Here is a 14,918-nt window from a genome sequence, read left to right as displayed (position 1 = left end):
AGTCTCTTTTTAATCTGTGTGTAGAATGTGAAGAGGAAAGTGGGGCAAAAGTTCCATTTAAATGAGTAATGCAAGTTCTCTCCTCGACATAGTGTCCATTCATAATTCGAAAAAAATAAAACACAAAACCAATTGACATAAAAAGGTAAACCGAAAAAAGGACCAGCCAAATGTATATCCAAGGAGGTATCAAAAAATGTTTTTTAAACAGGCTAGCATATACTGCAATTTGAGAGGGTTTTTTCGAGGCAAGGGAAGCAGAGTCAAAAGAAAATCTGGATTCCGTGGCTAAACGAGCTTGTAGGTCAGGCATGGACAAATCAGTGGGGTATGTATAGTCCAATTCCTCAACGTTAGTTCCGGGTAAATTATTTAATAATGGACTGGAAACAGCAGGTAATTCGATGGCCACTTCAGGTTCAATATTAGAAGCAGTGGGCATGATTGAATTTCTCACAATGGAAGGACAGGAAACAGCTGGTGTCATGCTAAGAAGAATCGGCCACTCTGTGTATCTTGACATTGTCAATAGAAATAAACCTGTTTTCCTTACGACCTGGAAGTGGAGGTAAAATGACTGTTCTTGTGCCCTTCACTCCAAGCACTGGGACCGGAGCTCGATAGGAGGGACCAAACTCTTTCTTGTTGTCGATCTTCTCTCGAACCAGTTCTCCAACTTGGGGTAGCCAGCCAACTACCGGGATCTGCAACGCATCATCCGATGTGGAGGGCAAATGTTCTTTTGCAAGACTGTCTCTGGTCTTTTGTAGATTCTGTAAAACATTGCAATGTTCATCTGCGTCAAAGGAAGTGGCGCGAACCACAGAGTCTAGACCGTCAAGGTCAGGGACGTACATCTTGATGCCAAAGAGCATTTCGTATGGGGTCCGCCCACCCAGAGACCTTCTAGGGAGATTATTAAGAGCACGCTGCACGCCATAGAGGTGAGCCAGCCAGTTTCTGCCAGTGCCTATAACTCGGGCTGTCAAAGATTGCTTTAAATCACGGTTCATTCGTTCAACTACACTATTACCCTCAGGTCTGTAGGGTGACGAAAACTTGACTTGGACCCCCATCGAAGTCATGGCATCCTTATACGCCTTAGAGGCGAAAGCCGGACCCTGATCCGAATGGAAGGTACCACAGGCAAAAATCCCTATAAAGATACGCAAATCTCTAATGACAGTCCGTGAATCAGCGCTGCGATGTGGCCATACCCACACAAAGCGTGTGCATGAGTCAACTGCTACTAAGATGTACTTATACGCAGTATCAGATGAAAAAGGACCGCAGTGATCTAAATAAACACAGCCTAGCGGTTTATTAGAAATGTACAACTGAGTCTGTGGCGGACGCGTAGCAGTTGAAGGTTTAATCTGCTGGCATATGTCACAAAGAAGGACATAATCACGCGTCTGTTTGTACAGTCCCCGCCACCAGAAACGTAGTTGTAATTGAGTTACAGTGGCCGAGACGCCCGCATGCGCAGACGCCACACCTTCATGAGCCGCTGTAATCAAGTCTGCTCTGCGATCCGAGTTGGGAATCAGCCGTTCCCCAACATCAGGAATTTTCACAAAAGGAACCTTTTCGGGACTTAAGTGGTATTTATACTTCGAAGGGAATCCCGCAGGATGTTTACTTCCCTTCTCAGAGGCAGCAATCGCTGCCAAGATGTCGCTATCAATCTTGGTTTTAGACCTAGTAACTGCTGCAACTAAGTATGTAGATACTGCTGATTTCGCTGCTTCATCAGCAAGCGAGTTGCCAACAGCGTGAACTCCTACGCGCTGATGACCGAGAGTATGAATCACATAAACGAGTGGCAACATAGCCTTAAGCTCTGCCACTCGAACCCAGATCATTTATGTTTTATTGTGCTACCCTTGGAATCATGAAAATCATTTTGAATCCAAAAGAACAAGTTTTCATTGTAAGACTGGACACAGTAGTAAGAATCACTTACAATTAGAGTAGTAACACTTGGATCTGCGTACTCCAACGCTAGTAAAAGAGCACGAAGCTCTGCCAATTGTGCGGTGCAGTCTCCCAGGGGCAACGTGTGCACTTCCCTGGAAATGAACTCATCATTCAACATAGCACCGACCACAATGGCGCATGCGGAAACGTAGGCATGTTTAGAGCCATGCGCAACCTGCGCCGACCCATCAGTGTAAATGATGCAATGGAAGTCCTCCAAAGGTCGCATAGCCAGAGGAGCAGGATGAACGAATTCATACTGCAAGTACTCCTGCGACCGTAAGGAAGCGTCAAAAATAAACATGACATCCGTGGATGACAATGACGCAGCCCACTGAATCCACCGAGGGTGCAAAGCCTTTGAATTCGGTACACTGGCTTTCGTGACTGCCTCCAAGTGAGGACAGGGTGTAACCACTAGCATGCGTTTCCCCTGAGACAGTGTTCGTTCCTTAAGAATTGCCATCTGTACAGCAGTTAAAACCTTTTCCACTGTGGGAAACCGCATCTCAGCCGAAGTGTACAAGTGTGACTTGTAAGCAATAGGTACTGTGTCACCTTCATTAAAAGTGAGGTACGTGAAACCCACCGTCCCAGGAATTATTCTTATTACTAGGTTGGTGTGGTTATCACGAGTCAGTAAATATTTAGAAGCGAGCAGATCAGCCTGCAAGGATTGCAAAATGGCTGAATGCTCAGGCAGCCAGCATGATTTTGAGAAAGTTGGTTGTATCAAAGCATACAAAGGCTTGATACGCTGGGCATATTCAGGAATGTAAGTTCTGCCGAAATTCAAAAAACCCAGCAAAGACTGTAATTTTTTCAGTGTTGTAGGAGCGCGCAATTGTGCGCATTTCTCCAAGAAGTGAGGAGCCAAGCCTCTACCTTCATTGTTCAGCTCATAGCCGAGGAACAACACCGTGTGTTCTGCAATGTGCGATTTTGCAAAATTAAATTTGTAACCCATATCAGCAAAGGTACAAATTATAGAATTCACTCGACACAGATGCATCCAAATCTCGTCGTCTGTGAGATAAATATCATCAACATAAGAACATGCATCTGGATCGATTCCCTCCAACAGAGTGACTATTCTGGAGGTGAAGACTCCAGGACTATTTTTGTAGCCCATTGGGAGTCGCCGGAAGCGTTTTTGCACCCCAGCGGACGTAAAACTTGTCCACTGGGAGCTAAAGTCATCCAGACTGTGGGCATAAAAACCATTGGAAATGTCAAGCGTTGTCTTGAAACGCTTACGCACTAGACTATCCACTAGGGCAGAGCCGTGAGTATTCTGTACTGCACAGTTACGGCAATGCGAGTTCAAATGCCGGTAATCCAATACCAAACGATATGATCCGTCAGGTTTGGTCACAGTAAAAAGGGGATTATTCATTGGTGACACACACGTTTCAATAACTCCCTGATATTCCAATTGTTCAAGGATTTCTGCGACGGCTGCTTTAGCTTCACGCCGTATGGGATATTGAGGCTGAGGCTGCGGCTCAGACCGCAAAGGAATTTCGTGGCATGGGGACAATTTGTCCCAACCACATTGGTTGCGGTAGAGAGCCGGTGCAAGAGCCAGAGCCCACTCTTCTGCAAAATGCTGCGCATGCTCAGTCGAGACAGTGTGCGCGAAACTGGGAAGGATTACCTCCTCCCCTCGCGGCGCTGCGAGCACAAAAGGTGGGGGCCAGTCAGCCTCGGAAAGCAAAATGTCGTACGTAGACGAAAGGTTCTCCCAAAATACCCCTCTGACAGTACGCTGTATGTCACCTTCAATTAACAGGACAATTTCAAAAAGTCTTTCAGGGGGAGCTAATCTCGTGTCGGCTGTTTCTATTACAACAAACACTTCAGTCGCTGTCACCCTCAGTAGTGGACGGAGCGCCTCTCTGACTATGGTAATCTCCGCCGCGCTGTCCAGCAAGGTCAGAGCCCACGTCAGATTCCGAAGCCGCGTTCTCACTATCTGTGGCATATCTATGCGCTGTTAAGGCTGCGACTTTCTTCTTCGCAAACTGCGGACGCTTAGGCGTAGAATCCTCCTGCTTCACTGCTCCGTCCGTCTGGCGGGACTGACCACGTCCTTGTTGGCCACCACGTCCACGTCCACCCCCTCCTCCTCCACCGGTCTTCGGGGCCGATGTTTCCTGAAAGGAACGAGGAGAGCGTTGATCAGAACCCTGAAATCGATCAGGTGATTTAATCATCGCGCGATCGCGCAAATCATAAACTTTTTCCGGCGGCGCAGGTGCTTGTACTGCAGGAAAAGAATCCTGAGTCTGTGTATTCGTCTTCCCCTGAGTTTGTTTCTTAGGCCAATTTTGTTTCTTGGACTTGGGTCGGACATCTGTCACTGCAGATTGTCCCTGAGGTTGTTTTTTATCCTTTACTGGAAAATATTTCAGACCTCTACTTGTGCGGCCAATTGTCTTATAAGCGGCCACCACAATCTTTGCTAACTGGCGGGGTTTGTCGGCATCGGGCAGAGCAGCCAAAGCATTCGACACCTGAAAGTTTACTGCATCTCCTTTAACATTGGAGAGAATGAGATCACTTACAATCTCAAAAGAACCACACAGGCGCATACCCAATTCAACCGCTGCCTCTGGACCGTGATCATTCTGAACACGTCTAATTATTTCAGGCAGGGCAGTCATAGACGGGGTGCCAAAGCACCTTGTATAAACTGCCGCAAATGTTTTTCCCCAGCTCTCACAGTCAACAAGTTCAGGAGTTATATCCTTCGGTAGAGTAATCGTTAACATTCTATGTTTATCAGCAGGAGTAGAATTCGGAAAAACCGCCTCCAGTTGATCAAACTTCTCTGCTAGCCAGAATGGGAAGTCATCGTTGTCAACTGGACGCGCACCAAAAACCGAATTAACCATCACTGGATTGAGACGCATTCCGCCTCGTTCCATGGGAGCGGCCGCACCCCCCTGGGGACCACCAGGAAGATGTCGACCGATGTATTGCACTAAAGCACGAATCACGGAAATTGAAACAACATGTAACCTGCGAATTTCAGCTAGGGTACAAGCCCCGTGATTCGGGTGCGGGGTGAAGCCACCCAACGCAGGCCAATTCGTACCTGGAATTGAGAGCGGACCTAACCTCGCTGCGGACAAAGAGTGGGGGAGGGCGCCATCAAACCAAACTCGATGCTGCCAATGATCAATAGGTATTTCCAATGCCCTGTACGGCGTATATTCAGCCGGGACATCCGAGGCGGTGTAGGAGTGGAACAAACCAGAATTAGCGTCCACAGCCGGAAACGTAACCCAAGAGTAAAACAACTCGTAAGGAAACGCCGGATCTGCACATACCACGAAAATCACAGCCATCCCATCTACTGGGACTTGGTACGTCTGAAGATGGTTGCGTACCGCTACGCGACTATGCTGCGCAATAGCCACCGCCGCCATTACAACACTGGAAACAAGAACACACAAAGAATACTTTGTAGCACAACTGGGTAGTAATTCAAAGAAACCGTTTAAGGAAGAATCAAGCTTGAATAAAGACCTATTTCAAAAAATAGGTAGGTTTCACCGACACCCCGTTTTCCGGAAACGGATGTGAAGGGGTTAAGGCATGAATGATAAACTACTCGAGTGTCATGATATAAGACCACCGAAACCGTTGGGCGCCATGTTGCAGGGTTTCTGTACTCACACAGAACTGTGCACAGAGGAGTGGAACCTCGGCAAATTAGGGTGTCCCAAAACTTACCTTAGCAACCAACTCACCCCTTACCGAGCTAGCTACAGTGTCTCATTGGACATATCAAACTCCCAATGTTTAGACAAACCAGAACATGAACTTACAGTACCTCAGGGTACGTGGGACTCATGAACACTCTTTCGTTATATTATCATTACAAACCAGAACATGGAGTAAAGAAGACACATGTGCATTTGAAATGTTTATTTACTAATGCCGTCTTCTCAGGCGCAGTATCTTAGATAATACAAGTATACTTATTATCAGTAGCAAAATTATCAGCATAGTTACTAAGACATAAAAAGCGAATGGTGACAGCATGTTAACATGCTGTAATGAATAAGAGTTAACAACACTTATATTTCACCCTCCCTAACACATATATTATATTATTAGCTAAGAAGGTCTCTTTGGGTTGTTTTAGGGCGGGCCCATACCTTAGTGTCCTAGCATGAAGGAATCACATCAGCACACACCAGCTCTCTCTGCATGTGCACCGCATCAAGTGTGTTAACTATTCTCGTGCAAAGCAATATCAATCCCGCCTCAAGCCCAAGTTGGCAAAGGCTGCACTTGTGTTATGACTATGAAGGCGTGGAGATCAGACCTCATAACAATTCCATATCGTGTTGCTCCTGAAACTTCAGCACTCTCCGTGCAGACATGGTTTATTAAACAAAACTGATATCAGAGCAATAACATATTATTCTCACATACACCACGGCAAACCACTAGGTTGAAAGCAAAGTCAACAATTAAGGGTCGTGTGCAGAAGTTGCAAGAAAGGAAAAATGGCGTTTAAATCTCAAATGTACCTATGCTAACTTAACACGATATAAGGATATATAGGAGCTATACAACAATTGTGAAAATTTATTTGCTTCTTTTTGAGCTGTTTTTGATGTAGTCATCTAGGGTTTTCTATTGGTTTCCCGGGTTTGCTGGTGTTAGCACTTCTGGGATGATTTGAACATGCCCATGTCCTATTCTCCCGAGCTTGCCCTGCAACTTTGTTATAGTTGTTTGCAGTGCCGTTGTGTTATTCTGAGTTCCTTCACATACCAGCTGGTTGCAGTGTGTGCTGGGGCAGAGAGTGTTGTGGTGCAGGTGAAGGGGCAGGAGGTGTAGGCAAAATCTCCCTCCGTGTTGTGTGGTGCAGTGTGGCAGCAGGGCGGTTAGCTGCGTCTGTGATTGAGGGCATGGAGGAGCGCAGAGGGGTAGCAGTTGGTTGGGGAGGACCAGGGTTTCTGGCACCGGGCGAGGTTCACGATTGTGCCTTTGGCACACCTTCAGTACTACAGCGACATGCCTGCTGCATGCTCGTGCTTTAGACACCATTAAGTAGATCCAGGGGTTGCACAGGGGTTGGTGGGCTGGGCTAGGAGGGATGCAGAGGGCAGGAGCTGGAAAGCGGGGGAAGGCACGTGGAGCAGGTAAGTAGTGGTGGTGAAGGGAAGGAGGTGGGTGTAGAAAGTGCGGGAGCAGTGAAGACAGGGCACAAAGACTGGGCAGAATGATAAAGAAACATGGGTGAAAATAAAAATAAATCACTTACCCAAAACGAGAGAAGGCAAAGACGCAGAAACAAGGCAAAAAGGCGAGAGAATAGGGCGAAAAAGCAAGGAAAGCACTGGCACAAAATGAGAGAAGGCAAAAACAAGGGCACAGAAACAAGACTAAAAGGCAAGAAAACAATAAAGACAATGACACAAACGAGAGAAAGGTAAAATAGACACACATGGCAAACCAAATGGCAAAAGGGGTGAAAGCAGTCATGATGAAAAGAGAAAACCATGAGACCAGTAGACTTACAATTCCCGGCTACAGCGTCATAACACCGATCTGCTGTCCTTGATTAAATTGGCCGTTTCTACACATACATGTAACCTTATTGCTTGTTTAATTTCTCATGCAAAAGCAATGCACCTGGCAACAGCAATAATAAAGCATCTAAAAAGCTGATATTGGTATACAATTGCCTTAAACACTCATCAACAAAGTTAAGCCCTTGGTCGTAGGTGCGTTTATTGACAAAAATAGTGTGACAATGTACATGTCCATATCACTGTTTTACTTATCACTATTTAATGTGCTTACTTTGCAGAAATTCCTGACAATGCAATAGATTCTACAGGTCTCATATTAACAATCAAGCAAGAGGAATCTTGTACTGGTGACTGGGAACCTACTACCACGGCAAGTAAGTGAGAAGAATGTGGGAGGTTTTGAATGCACCAAGATGTTTTGGGTTAAACAAATTTTAAATAAATGCACATTTTATGTGGGGGAGAAGGACTGGTGCATTCAAATTTGCACTCCATGCAATAATTTTCATGCATAAAAAGCCTGGTGAAAGGCACATGGGTGACTGTGCAGCCGCCAGAGGCGTAGCGCAATTGAGGACCTCATGGGTTCCCTTAGTAGTAGATTGCAGCCATCTCTATAGCTAAATGTTGGTTCGGGACCTTGTCAAGAGCACTGGAGTGTAAGAGACTTCCAAGCAAAGTACAGCAAATAGATAAAGATCATAGTCATTTTGCTGCGTAACGTGACTTGTGTATGCTGCATAAACCTGTCCGTTGTCTTCTCAATATTTTCATTACTTGTAGTCCTGCATTTATAGTTTTCTATTTATCGTTGTCTTCTAGTTGTTGTGCTTGTTTTTGAAGTGCCTGTGCTCATCATCGTCTTTCTTGGCTATACATGTTTTGGGTGATCTCCTCTTGAGAATGTCTTTGTTTATACTGCTGAAGTGCCTATGGGAACAAGGATGAAGCCGTATAGGTATATGTAGGAGATACGTTAGTTTGTACCAAGTTAATGTGGGCTGGCTTTACTATCCTTCACAGAAACCACATTCAGCAGAAAACACCCCTTTTTAGCACTCCTCTACTGGCTATATTTAGCTGTCTCTTGTCGAAGACCTGCTGTGGACAATACCAATTCTTACAATAGGCTTTGAGCCAGCCTTTCTTGTCATTTGCTTGCATCGTATTTGATGGCTTTCTTTCCTTTTCATGTGTTTGTCCCTTCCCTGGAGCATATCTTCTTTGCTCTCCTTTTGATTTAATGACATGTATCCTTTCATGACTCACATTCTGGTTACAGTTTTTTATTTTATTTGTAGCTCAACTTTAAAAAAATATATATATATTTAAACCCTCCCCCCCATCTTCTCCCATGCTCCCCCGAGCTTGTTTACCACCCGGCTGACTTTACACCCCTCCACTGTTGCTTTCCTGCTCTTCCTCATCACATCCTTTATAAAAGAAAACATAACGTATGTGCGCTTGTACAATGATGCCTGTGAATTTTCACACCACTTATTATTTTCTGTTGCTGTTTCAGTTCTGCATCGTCAATAAGCATTTTTTTGTTTTGCCAATGCAAAAAAGCATCAGCATAATGCAGTGTCAAGGCCAGTACATCTGCTTTGACAAAGCCAAAAGGTGAGACCTCATGCGCATTACCAATGCTTGTTGTTGGATGTATCCTTGTGTATATATATGGGCATTTGTACAGAACAAAGGTTGCATGAGAGCAACTAAAAACTCAACAAGGGTGGGGGTCCAAGGATACAAGTCAGGGTTGTTTAATGTGAGGCAGCACAACCAGGTCAATACTCCACAAAGAATGCCATTCTGATCCTGAGCTCTGCCAATAATCAATTGATGATCACCATTCATTGAACTCTAAACTGTCATAAATTCTTCATCTTTTACATCATTTGTGAAACATTCCTATGGTCATATGGATAATTATTCATCACACTGACCATCTCAGTAAGCTTAGCATTGCCTTCATGAAGTGTATCTAGGCTTTAGGCATTCATTCTAGCAGTACAGTCTCTGATTATGAAACTAAGTGTGGCACCAGAATTTCTCACTTTGACAGTATTTACAGACTTGTATGTGTTTTCCTTCTACTTAATTCCATTGCAGTGGCTGTGAGGGAGCCCAAGGCAAACACATGGACTCTGGTATTGGAATAGAATTCTCATGCTACTTCATAAATCTTGTCTACTACATTGAAAGTATTTTCCAGAAACAGCCCCGTACACTATGATCATGCAATGTAAGTACTGTGAAAGGCATTTCCATAGATCTTGTAACTAAAGAACGCACTCTACTCTGGGTAAAAATGTGACCAGTCTCCATAACTACTGCAATAAGAGTGCAATGTCAGTTGTAAAGAGTTTAGCACATCTAGTTACACAACAGATAATTTTTTACTGTCCTTTGTAACTTACATATCTGTAAGAGTACAAGATGTTGATGTAGACTGGCTATCCCTGATTCCTGGGGTCCCACAGTAACCAGGGGCTACTGGGCTTCAGAAGTGACAATTGGAGTAGTTTATCTCTGGTGTCCAGGGGTCAGAGAGCTATTAGACTCTAAACTGAAATGACCAAATGTCATTCTTAAGCACTTAACTCTCAGTAGTATGAAGGCAGAGCTGCTCAAGCATTAATGATGCCGATGAGCTAGTCTGGACACTCAGAATATAGTAATGATCATATATACAGGTATGTCCAGACAGTGTTTTACATTCTAAAAAGAAGTACACATAAGAGAAAGTACTGTACATGAAATACCGATAAACAAATAAACCCAGGACACTCTAGCTCCTTCCTAGTCAGAGTTCTGACATCAATTACTGTTATAGTACTTGTGTTCTAAGTACTACACTTTCTTTTAACACTAAATTAAGACATAGGGATTGTTGGTGATCAACAGTACGACTTGGCAAGTATGGCTGTTAAGCTCACAGGCATAACCATAACCATTGATTGTTCCATTTGGACAAAGTCACAAGTGTGCTTCCAGTTTCAGAGCATTACAATCAGCACCAGTCCTTCTCCCACGGAGTTGCAACCTAAACAATCACTAGTTTCGCAGTCTCATAAAGATACTCTTCAGAGGGGTGACGCTTTAACTTGCTATTCTTCAAAGTTAAATAAGTCTATGTTTGAGACATGTGTGCTGTAGATACACATGCTTTGCATTCTCCTGCTATCTAATGTTGAGTCCAGAAGTTTGCAAGTTGTTTTTCTTCAAAAGAAGTCTTTCCTAGTCTCAAGGTAAGGTGACTCCTCCTTTTGGTGATAGTGGGCAAGGGCATCAACTCCATCGTTAGATTGTTTTTTTCCACCATCAAGTTCGGACGTGTATTGCCGCACTCCGGTTCGAAACCATTCTTTGGGTTCGCCTCAGTGCTCAATCCACTCTACCCTCGACGGTATTGTTCCATACACGTTCCCCATCTTTTGCGTATCGATTCGGTCAACGAAATCTCCAATTTTGACCCGAAACGTTCGTTCGTGGCCTTCTGGCCTAACCGCGTCGGTCCAGCTCTTCTTTGATGGACTGGACCCCTTTCAAGTTCTGTTCTCTGTGCCACACAAAAGTACCCATGCACCGACTCGCACCACGTGTGTAACTGGTGCTTGTCTCCAGAGCACAGGGAAGAACACTGAGAGGGGTGCAAATTGTTTCGGTCAAAGAAAACTCTCTGCAATCGTCGGCCTCGACGTCTGGAGATGCGGCGCCAACACGTCTACGACACGCCGGATATATTCAATAAAGACTCCAAGTAAGATGACCTCGAGCCCTCAACCGCTGAGGAAGAAGAGGCCTTCTCCATGTCAGACTCCGATTCAGAGTTGCAGATAGACCTCGATGCAACGATGTGCCGCAGGGACAGGGTGACATGAGTACAGTCAGTCAGAAAAACTTTATTCGGTTATGTTTCATAACCATAAAAGTACATAAAATCACATTAAAAATTTTCAGTCATCAAACATCAGTTAACAGTCAATTTAAGAAAAATGATAACAATCTATACTAAGCATTTATACACAAGAAAAAGTCATATTATCATCGTCTTACGCAGATAAAATACATTTTTAAGAAACGCCACCACGGAAGAAACAGAAAAAATGTCTTCAAGGGTCTGTATGGCCAGAAATGCAGGACGACACTGTCTCAAATTCATATATTTTAAAATTGGCATAATCCATCTCCTTCTAGATGTCACATAAAATCTACAAAAAAATAAAAAATTAATATTATTGTTCAGAGACATTGTCACAAGGGCATATACACAGAACCGTGGACCAGTCATTTATGACTGGGAAGCTCAGTAATCTAAACAATATTCCGAATCTAAATCTTATCAGTAAGAACCTTTCATGATCGTTCATTTGTAAATTTAGATAAGGCTGAAGAGTCCCTCCTTTAGTAATCATTTGATGGGAAATCACAGTCTTTTTTATCATTTCCGCTGATTCTCTTTGATTCACCATAAAGTCTAGGCACAATTGTTTGAGAGACTTCCTAGTAATATTGAACATAGTTTCAGGCTCATCAAAATACTCCGGATGCTTGATGTTATTAAAAACAGTTTTTATGTAGCGTAGCCATTTTATCCTTTTGACCCCGTCCAACTTTAACACATCTCCCAAGATAAGTCGGTTTAAATGACATCTCTCAGTAGTCCATACCCGATGCCAAAGCAGCAACGGTTGAATTTTAATTAGATCTTCCAGAAAATAGATACCCAGTTCTGTATGACAATTATAGTTTGACGTGCTCGATGGGAGAGACAATAAAAATCGTAAAAAGTTATTTTCACTTATTTGCAAACTAGTAACGTTTAAATTTCCCCAAATACCAGCCCCATATAGTGCTACTGAGACACAGCTACTCTTATAAATATATAGCAGCTCTTTGACTGGCTTTTTGACCATCTTTTTGCTAAAGGACTTGAGGGCCATTGTGGCTTTGGAGAAAAGTAAGTTCCTGGCCTGTATTGCCCTGTTCCAGTTCCCAGTATGATCGAAAAGAATCCCCAAATACGAAAAGGTCGGAGTATGCTGTAGTGGGGTTGATCCAATGAACATTGTTTTCTTCTTTTGCCGAACATTTCCCCCACAATTCATCACAAATGTCTTGGTACAGTTAATTTGAAGTTCGAGTTTATCCATAAAACCACTAAAAGACGAAATCATGGCCTGCATAGCTAACGGGGTTCTGGCCATAAGCACCGTATCATCTGCATAAATGAGTGCAGGTAACCGGCGAGTCATGGCACTTGGTATATCATTACATTCCTTTAGGAGTGAGTCCTCTAAGTTGTTAATGTAAATAGAGAAAAGGAATGGGGCAAGGACGCACCCCTGCCTCACGCCCCTCCCCACTCTGAATTCCCTTGTACACTCACCATTTAAGCCAAATCTGACCATTGCACCAGCTCCATTATATAATTCTCCCAGGCTAGTTAGGATTATCCATAATTTGCCGTGGTTTACAAAATCAAATGCTGAAGTGAGGTCTAAAAATGTTAGATAGAGTCTACCTCCCTTAGCCGTGGTATATTTCTCAATCAGGATTGATAGATTAAGTACTTGCTCAGTTGTGCCAACTCCTTCTCGGAACCCATATTGGAGATCACTTATAATATGGTGTTCCTCTGCCCATTTCTGGAGTCTGTCTAAAATCACTCTCCCAATAATTTTTATGGTAGAATCAAGTAGTGATATGGGCCGATAACAGGCACAGCTGGATCTATCTCCTTTTTTAAATATCGGAACAATGATCGATTTATACCATGTATCAAGTAATCCTTTAGAGCATGTGGCATTAAAAATCCTGGTAAGTATCGGAGCCCAAAGATTGATATTCTTTTTAAAGATGTCTACTGGGTCACCGTCGGGCCCTGGTGCCTTGCCCCCAAGACTAGACTTAATACCCTTAATTACCTCATCAAGTTGGAAGTTAAGTTGATGGCCTTCTACATATTTCTCCTTAGCCATAGGTTCCCTTATAAAAATCGATAGTGGGTACTGCTATTTTATATAGAGTTTCAAAATGCTTCACCCAATCTTCCTCACTTACGGCTATCTCCATACGGGCCTTTGAACTATCCTTAAAAAAAGGTGCATTGACTGCTTTCCAAAAAGCAGTCATGTCCTTTAGTTCTGAGGCTTCCAGAATGGCAGACCATGCCTTATTTTTTAAAAACTCCTTTTGGGTTTTGAGTGCTGTTTTGTACTCCTTACGTAAAACCCTTATCAGGGATTGATTTCTCACTTGCTGCTGCAGAGCCAATTTTAGCAATTTGTGAGCTTTGCTACATTCCGGTGTAAACCACCCTTTGTTTCTCGCTTTACACTTGTTAGCCTTAACATCAACCCATAGACCCTTTTTTATGTTGGCAATAATCTCACTGAAATTAATTATAATTTCAGAGTCCTTTGTTTCCGGGTCTAGACATGCGTCGAAGTTTATACAACAAGCTTTCACAAGTTTACTAAGGAATATCTCAGGGACCACCTTAGTCCATTTGAGGGCATACCCATTTTGTCTATTTATATCCACATCAATAGAAAAAACCTCTGCTTTCTTAAGCACAGTTAGACATGTATCCAACAGTTCTAGCCTTATCGGAAAATGGTCGCTAAGAGGGACATTCAGAACGCTATAATTATCAATACAATCATGGTAGCTGATAGAAATGAGGATATAATCAATAGTCGACATCGTTCCTCTGCCATTAAAGGTTGCAGTAAATGGCATTTTGTTATGGCATAGTTCATTTGCAAACCCTAGATTATAGGTAAACAAAATATCATTTAATGCGTTCCCCAATGTTGAATGCTCAAAATGGGATGTATTAGTATCCCTTTCCATTGATAATCCACAATTTCCTGTTCCAGCTCTTGAACATAAAGAACAGTTAAAATCCTCTCCCCATATTACCGTAAAGAGTCTGTTAGAGCCATTGATGATACTGTTTAACTTGTTGTTCAGAGTTTTAAGTACCAACAATATAGTTGCAGAAGGAATGTTATTGTAAAAGTTAACTATTAGGGAAGATACAGAGCTACTAAAGTGAACCCCAACGATATGAAAGAAGGATGTGTGGGAATATAGCTGTAATTTTTTTTTATTTAGGCGATTTGAGATATACATACATAAACCCCCTTTCGCTCTTCCATGTGCTGAAGCTACAGCAGGGATAGAGACTGTTATGAAGCCACTCAAATGATGTTTCCCCTCCGCCCATGTTTCTTGAAGGCATATGATGTCACAGTTTTCAGTAAAAAGCCTCCAAGCAGGATTCTCTAACTTAGCCCGAAGGCCAGCTATGTTCCAAAATGTTATGGACCATTTTTTCCGAGAGGTTTCGTCTAATCCACCACTAGC

At 43.2% G+C, this 14,918-nt stretch overlaps 1 protein-coding gene across 1 annotated transcript in view; it reads left to right on the top strand.

Annotated features, from left to right (window-relative positions):
- Positions 1-14,918, top strand: part of LOC144829330 (uncharacterized) — a 320,407-nt gene that overhangs the window by 232,901 nt on the left and 72,588 nt on the right. Inside the window, exon 4 of the mRNA XM_078688376.1 lies at positions 7,817-7,912. Within this exon, the coding sequence (XP_078544502.1) occupies positions 7,817-7,912 (96 nt within the window). The remainder of the gene's footprint in view (positions 1-7,816; positions 7,913-14,918) is intronic.

Source organism: Lissotriton helveticus, chromosome 4_1, assembly GCF_964261635.1.
Source record: "Lissotriton helveticus chromosome 4_1, aLisHel1.1, whole genome shotgun sequence".
In the NCBI taxonomy this organism is placed as follows: Eukaryota; Metazoa; Chordata; class Amphibia; order Caudata; family Salamandridae; genus Lissotriton; species Lissotriton helveticus.
Note: the sequence above shows the minus strand (reverse complement) of the source record. Positions and strands in the feature narration are given on the sequence as shown.